The sequence below is a fragment of the Neopsephotus bourkii genome, unplaced genomic scaffold (genome assembly GCF_033783945.1).
Source record: "Neopsephotus bourkii isolate Nb327-2 ecotype Australia unplaced genomic scaffold, CSIRO-AGI_Nbou_v1 NB_1768, whole genome shotgun sequence".
NCBI lineage: Eukaryota > Metazoa > Chordata > Aves > Psittaciformes > Psittacidae > Neopsephotus > Neopsephotus bourkii.
This window is the reverse complement of record NW_026902242.1, coordinates 9,856,072-9,863,999: the sequence shown is the minus strand read 5'-3', so window position 1 is coordinate 9,863,999 and position 7,928 is coordinate 9,856,072. Positions and strand designations below refer to the sequence as shown.

Below are 7,928 nucleotides of genomic sequence, written 5' to 3'. Positions count from 1 at the left end.
CTGGGTGACATGGCTGAAGTGAAAAAAGGAACTGTGCAAGATCATACCTGCACAGGGAAGGACCTTAGTTATTACTCTTGACTACTATTTCAACACAGTAACTTGCTGTGGATCCTGTTCAGTGGATCAGGGCTGCTGGGGCTTCTGAATTTACTTGCAGCTACTTTCAACAGACTGATACTCTGCAACTCACATAGGTGACCTTCACAACAGTCAAGTAAACCCAGCTATTAAGTTGCATAATGAGATAACTGTCCTGCCTGTTGCAAATGTCTTCCTATGTGTCTATGCACATTGTACTTTGGCTGAGTGAGTCTGAGACCAAAAGCGATTACGTGCAGAGTAAATTATTCTGCACTTTAAAACTATGCCAAGTGTGATGGAGGCTCCTGCAGCTCTTTTGAACTGGTATTGAATGGTCTCATAGGGCAGAGTAATTGGAATGTTAACAGTGCAAATATGTAATTTATTTTCTTTGAGGCTGCAAAGGCCCATCAAGAATAATGGGGTTTATACTATATTTTTATGTGTGACATAGCATTTTCCTTAGGTCTTGTTGCATCTGGGAAAAAAAAAAAAAGCTAATGAAAAGGCAGAGGTTTATTATTATTATTATTTGCCATAAAGCAATAATAGTCTGAAGATCTTTGGCTGCTAACTTCAGTTGAAAATGGGATATTGCATAAGAGAGGATACACATTTTCCAGTTCTTCACAGAAAAGAAAATAAAGGAATCCCTGGCTTTGTTCTTTGTTTCTTTATATGGAGTATGCAGAGCAGCCTGAATGCTCTTCTGCTTCTTCCACCTGTTCTTGAGTTTTCTCAGGTTCATCTAAAGTGCTTATCTGCAAGTTGAAAACAAGAATGTATTAAAGTACAGAAGAGGTACATGTATTTATTATTTTGGGGATAGGATTTAACTAGTATCTGTTTTCAAAAGAATTTACCACTTACAGATGTAAGCAGTCAAACTGTTTTATCTGTGTTAAACTTTGTAAAGTCTAAGTACTTATTTTTGAGGCAAAATGGAAATTGAGCTCTTGGAAAAAACTTACATGGAAGCCAAGCAAATGTCTGGTGGTAAACTTTACAATGATTAATATTATATGTAGCCATTAGGTTCTGGCAGCTGGTCATTTAGAGGAAGAGTTTCAGATATGACCACAGGATTTAGGAGGCCACATCCTATTAAAACTCATTTTGCATTTGGTTTCCAAGGTACTTTTGAACAATCTCATTCCAGAGGTTTAATTGACAGGAGTGTGATGAACAGTTAAAAAGCCACGAACCCATCATTAGAATTGTTTATGTGGCTGACAGTCTCAAGGGACAAGTTAAGGAACACAAAGCCTGGCATTGGTGGCAGGCCCCTGTGAACAGCTGCTGGCTGCTGCTGTCATGGAGCAGGGGTGAGGGAACACCTCTTCCAAGAGTGGTAGTACTGGCAGTAGCTAGAGCAAGGATGGGAGAATTCCAGCATTTTCCATTCCTGGTTTTCTAACTGCATCCTTAGAGCTTCTTATTCCTCCTCCCATGGAAGACAGATCCAAATCCTTTACCTACTCTGTTGAAAGTCTCACTTGCCTCATGGTACAGTTCCACATGGTTTTCCAAAGGTTGACAAAGCAGCTTTCAGTGTCTGTCATTCATCCAGGATCTTCCACAACCTTAACACACTCTCAAACATATCCCTTTACCAGGGACAGTGAGAGTAATTCCTTCAACTGACTATTAAACTAGGATCCAGTTGCCAAAATCATAAACATCATTTGCCAGTTCAGATGTTCAAGGTTAACCTGCCTTTCTCCTAGTTGCTACTCTAGAGTGCATCATCTAAAGCTGGTGTCATCTGTCAGCCCATATGTTAGATACCTTCGGGCTCCTCCTGAGGCATTAGGAGCCTATATTGAGTCAACTCTGTTGAACATTTCTTGTGCAAAGAGATCATGCCATCTGTAGCAGCTACTATGATCATATAACAAGGATATAGCGGTACTGCCATGGTGTTTCACACACTGACAAATGGCTGAAATTGAGGAACCTGTTAGCCAATTGTAAGCCAATAATCATCCTATTGGTCTAAGAACAGAGAAGTCCCTTCACTCCTGAAAGAGGAGACTACAGTTTTCTGTTGTGCTTCTGAGGGCTCCATAGAGACTTGTGTTATCTGCTTGTAATGCTAAATAACACCCTATGGTTCAATAGCCTTTTTTGTGGGATAACATTTTGGGGCATCAGTGGCATGGCATCAGCTTTAGTCCAAAGAATGTAGTAGCTGCTAACAAAACTTTCTGTCACCTTCCTCCTCTTCTTAGTTTGGTGCCTGGGGTCCTGTGACTTGTCACAGCTATCAGAGTTACATTCCCTCACACACTTAGTAACTGTTACACATGAAGAATGGTATTACTTTGACTAAAACCCCTATTTAAAATCCAGTGATGTATTTTTATTTTTTAAAAATTCTTCCAAGCTTTATCTGTAGTGTAACTGGTAAAATAATGTGATATGCAAAAGGAGCAGAGGTAGCTACTTGTTAAAAGAAGATTTCTAAAAGCCCATCATACATGCTGTGGCATTTTAATTTGCTATGAAGCTCTTTAATTCTGTAAATTACAGCAGATGTTAAGTGAGTTTCTCTGGAATATTAATATGACTGTGCTGCATGCAGAAAGTACAGATTTCAGGCAAAATAAAAAATCACTATATCATTCCAATGTGTTAGATAAAAAGAAACTGCTGTGCTCAGTGGCTTATGGATAGGAAGTGGAACAGTCCAGGAAGGTGTCATTTGTAATTAAAACTCCTAAAACCACAGTGAAGGAGACTCATGTCCAAAGGTGCCAAAGAATATTCTAAATTTTCTGTTTGTTTCTTGTCTTTTAATGATTACTGCTTTGTTCTAGCATGAAAGCATTTAGATCTAATACTTAATAACTCTTCCTCTGTGTATTCAGAGAGATTAGTACAAGGGCTGTATCAGTCCTGAAGCAATATGAATTAAAGTGACTTGTCTGATGAACTCATGGCACAGCATCACTGCCAGAAAAAATGAGGAACATTCTACGTAGGTCAAGCACCTGCAAACTGGGCTAGAAAGAACAATGTATGGACAAATCCAGTGTAACTATTAGTATCACTTACCTAGATAGACAATGTTCCTTAAAAGCCTTATAAATATATGGAGTAAAAAACAGTTGTGGAGGCAAGAAATTTAAGGCAGCTCTCTGAAGTATAGGAAGAATCTACAATACCTTACAGATCTCACTCCAGTCTCCTTGGCCTCTTTTGTTGACAGCACGGACTTTAAACAGGTATCCTGTATTTGGATCCAAATTACGTATCTCCAAGTTGTGCTGCTGTATTTTGCTTAGCTGGCCAGCTAGTTGTGTCTGGACAATGTTATCAGGACTAGTTCTAGCAAATTCATAAAACTCTATCTCAAATAAGTCCACCTCTTCTGTGGGACAAGTCCAGTAAATCTGTGAAGTGAAAAAAATCTGTAGTACACAATTAAGTCCTCTTTATTTTTGCTTATTTTAAATTTTGCTTTTTTTTGGAAGCCCTTGTGCAGCAGATTTTATTTTTGAAATGCCAGTGCAGCTGAGATTTCAACTATGGCATGAGATATATGTGGAAGATGTGTAGTTTGTCTTCTTACTTGGAAAATGCTAAGCTTCCTTCTGGGAATTTCCTAGTACCCTTTTCTGACACACTAAAAGTAATACAGACTGACAGCAACCAGCACTTTACAGCATTCACTTAGGATCCTATGCAGCTAGCATCTATGAAATGTAAAATGAGAAAAATTATATGGATATGATGTTATCACACTGAAGGCCAAGACCAGGAAGGAATTATTTGATCTGATATAGAGATACTTAAATACAAACATGGTACATCTGTTTCTTTCTGCACCAGACCTTACCATGTAATATATTTATATCACATATATAAAGATCCTATTGACTACAGTGGGAATGCAATACCATTCAATTTGCACTTCAGTTTACCTCAGAAGGCGAGTTTGGAATGCATTATCTTCTACATATGCAATATTTGAACTGATAGTGTAGTCTTGATTACTCAAACTTGCATGGGTTCAAACTCTATAACAGCCTGAAAATATAACAGCCTCTTCTATATATTAGGATTTCTTAATGGCTTACTTTGGCAGACCTTGAGTAAACAACAGTCTGGTATATGAGCACAGATACTGGGACTGGGACTGAGTCACTGTCTTTAGGTTGTGGACTTGAATCTTTAACAATCTGATATTTTCTCTCTTTTCCTGGAGTTTCGCAAGCTGTATCCTTGTACACACACACTTCCTTACCCTGTGTAGGATGACTGGAAGGGTTAGAGTTTGGTCTTCTGAGAATGTCTTTCGACAGTACACCTAAATCAAACAAGGAATTTGAAGACGGGCTTTGGAAAAATATTCCTTGCTTGGATACTTGAGTACTTGAGGCACCCCCTTGAACCGCTCTCTCTGGGTTAAAAGAATAGGGATATTTTTCTGCTTCATTTTCCAACTCCATTATTCCAATAAGGGATGGAACAAGTCCCTGTAAAATGGAGACCATTTCATCAATGTTGAGGTGAACTTTGCTTTAGGGATCTTCTCTTAGACGTGGACTAGGTTTGAAAAGGGAAGGAACTGTATTTTCTATTTCTTTCACTAAGCAGTGTGCAGATTGCAGAAATACAACTTGGCTTTCCTCCTCAAGAGCCTCTTTACAGTATTGAATAAGGCCATCCATATATGCCAGCTGGCTGGACGTATAGTTTATATAGCCTGAAATTTCTTTCTGTTTTTTAAGTTCAATGTTTTCAAGCAACTCCATCATCTCCTTTTCTTGTTGATGAAGAACCATATTTAGTTTTAAGAATCCATTTCTAATCTCCTTTCTTTTGGTGTCCTTATAGGTCTTGAATTTATTTTTTGACAGGATAACTTCCATTAGATCATTGTCAATTCCTTGGTGTACTGTAAGAAAAAGTAAAATCAGGTCAGTAGTTCCAAATTCAGATTAAAATGCAGTGGTTACAAGAGGCAGAATGATAGATTTTAGCTTAAAAAACTTGTAGAATGCTTAGTAGAACATGGGACAAGAATAAGGATTCTGGTATTTTCCTCTTCTCTCTACCTCTAGTAAGCCTTGTGGGAAATTGTTTGGGTTAAAATATTCACATTTGGGTATAGAAAATTTGCCATTTACTTACTACTTTATTATTATTTCCTCATTCAAATTTATGTCCCCCAAAGTGGGCTTGATAATTTTTACTTCATTACATGGGAAATCCTGAAGCTTAATTTATTGTAGCTTTCTAATGGCTTTCAAAATTCACTATGCCTCTATGAAATTAAAATGATGACAGCAAACGCGCCCACATTATGTCTGTGGTTGATGGTATATTCTTCTGATGGCTGTTATGTGAAGGTGTTATTAACTCTTCTGACACTAAAATTTGTCAGCTCTAAAAGAACAGAAGCAAACATACCAAAGGCTGACTGTACATTCCAGTGCCATTCAGCTAACATTAGGAAGCAATGTCACATTACAAAATCCTGCACACATATTCTACATCCCTCTTCTCAAATTTAAAACAGTTGCAAACTGGAGAATTTAATGCTTCCAGCTTTTTCTTACTGTGCATGGTTCACTTTCACCTTTCTGAAAATTATTTTCCATGCAAATTCGTTATGTACTCAACATCTGTGAAATTACATGCAAAGATCAAAATTAAAAGAAATCTGTAAAATCCTAGTGTTCATCCCCTTAGTTGCTATGGATGCAGTCTTAAAAGGAATGAATTGCTGTGTTACCTCAGAAAAACATGACTGCTTTGCCTCTTAGCCAGCATGTGCAGAAGCATAAAACTGACTGAGGAGGGAGAATTCTTCAAACATATATTTCTGATTAAAAAATACTCATCATCTATCCTGCAGATGTAATTCTGTTTATTCCATGCTGGGTCCTGCAGTAGGAAATGAAGGTTCCCCTCCCTTAATCATAGAATAGTTAGGGTTAGAAAGGACTTTATGATCATCTAGTTTGAACCGCCTGCAATGCGCAGGAACGCCTCACTCTAGACCATGTTGCCCAAGAAAGACTGTCCAACCTGGCCTTGAACACTGCCAGGGATGGAGCATTTACCACTTCTCTGGGCAACCTGTTCCAGTGAAATGCACATTTGTGTTCCCATCCCACAGACAGATCCTTCATTCTCTAATAGTTGAGTCTGGTTCATGATGCCACAGTTATAGGCTTGTTCCTTTTGTATTTCTACACTGGGAACACACCACCTTTCTGGTCCTCGTGCTGTGCAGAGAATTGATATAGCTTGTCAACCTTATGTTCAAGGTTTTTTTCTTGATGAGGCATGGGGAAGTTTGAAAAGCATCAGAAATACATACCTTTTGTAAATTATTCAATTGTACCAAAGAGGGAAGTAGCCTCTCTTGAACACGCGACTCCCAAGGGAATAACCTTATGATTGTTGTGTAGTGAGCTCTTGCAGAACCCACAGATCAGTTCATGGTCATCCAGACAGTATTCAGAGAGGGCTGAGTTGTTGTGCAGTAAGGAGTGCTACTGTTCATTATCTTTGTGATGTGCTCTGGTTAAAATGTGGTCTTGAAGACTATACTTGTTGTGACTTAAATACAGACATTCACAACAATAATTGATTCCACACGTTCTACATCTTTTGGTTGCCACTCTTCTCTTCTTGCAAGTTTCACAGTAGACTGGTCTTTCATTACGGTCAAACCTCCACCTCAGAAAGCCATGTCTGTGCATGTATTTCTTGGCTAGTTTTGCTCTGAGATAATCCTTCCTCAGCTGAATTTGTGTAGTCAAGGCAGTGTGCTTTGCTACACACTGGGCATAAGATGGTACGAAACTTTTCAGTTACTTCAGCTCTGGTCTTGCTTTTATTTATACACTTCTCACAAATGCAGTGGTTGCACGGCAGCATAAGTGGTTGGAGAAACAGTTCCTTACTGTTGTAATGACGGACACATTATTCCTAGTTCTAAACCTAGGCATGACTTCTTTTGACTTAAACAAAATTGGGAAAAAAGAAACAACAAACAACCCTAAGAACTCAGGCAAAAATATCAGAGTATTAGGGTACCACCTAAGACACAAAATCATAACATAAACAGTTCTGCTTTGCATACCAGCTGTCCTTTTACTCTGACTGGATACTTTATTTAAATAAGGAAGAATCAATTTCTTTTCTTTTCCTTCTCACAATTATCTCACAGTATGTTAATATATAACAGACAGACATCTCACTTATTGTAAATCTATATGAATTTGTTGAGTTATTCCTGGTGGCCAAATGAGAAGAAGAATACAGTTTGGTTTAGTACAGAGTGAAATGTGTTTTGTCTCCTTTTCTTTACATTTCTTAAAATGAAAACTAAAAAGGAGTGAAGAAAAGCATTTAGTGAAATTCAAATTAAACCCTTAATTTTGTTTCAGAGGGTATTAAATTATTTACAACAACTTTGGCAATGTACTTAGAATACCTTAGTTATAATGAAAAATTAAGGCAATAAATGGCAAAATGTTTTTCTTATGATTTTCAAGATGGAATATTTCTTCAAGAAATTAACACAACTGTTTACCATTTCCAAAGAAGTATTTAGGACAATTCTGCTTACTACAGTAATACACATTTACATAATGTCATCCTAAGTTTTAGTCATTTAAAAAACTCACCTCTGAATTATTTCTGATTTCTGGAATGAACTAAACTTAGTGTCAGTAGCAGGTTTATTATCACTGATTATTTATATTAATTGCAAACACCTTCAGGTGGGGATTTTTATTATTATTATTATTGTTATTATTAATATGCTTTTTCAGGATATGCTAATCCCTGTTTTCTTCAAATCTTGATAGTCCTAACCTGCC

General features: G+C 37.5%; 1 protein-coding gene across 1 annotated transcript; it reads right to left on the bottom strand.

Moving 5' to 3' along the window:
* Positions 1 to 595: 595 nt before the first annotated feature.
* On the bottom strand, positions 596 to 7,001 carry TRIM42 (tripartite motif containing 42). Its single transcript, XM_061378964.1, has 4 exons — positions 6,419 to 7,001; positions 4,167 to 4,987; positions 3,252 to 3,479; positions 596 to 845 (listed from the first exon to the last, which is right to left on the bottom strand). Exons 2-4 carry the CDS (start codon positions 4,581 to 4,583, stop codon positions 759 to 761), a joined length of 732 nt encoding a protein of 243 aa, XP_061234948.1. The 5' UTR covers positions 4,584 to 4,987; positions 6,419 to 7,001; the 3' UTR covers positions 596 to 758.
* Between the last annotated feature and the right edge of the window lie 927 nt (positions 7,002 to 7,928).

Excerpts from the sequence above, each read along its gene's own strand:
- TRIM42 (XM_061378964.1), bottom strand. The coding sequence starts at position 4,583 with ATGGTCTCCATTTTACAGGGACTTGTTCCATCCCTTATTGGAATAATG. Across the intron at positions 3,480-4,166 it reads TTTACTCAAGGTCTGCCAAA|ATTTACTGGACTTGTCCCAC; the intron begins GTAAGCCATTAA and ends TTCACTTCACAG. Across the intron at positions 846-3,251 it reads ACTGGAGTGAGATCTGTAAG|ATAAGCACTTTAGATGAACC; the intron begins GTATTGTAGATT and ends TTCAACTTGCAG.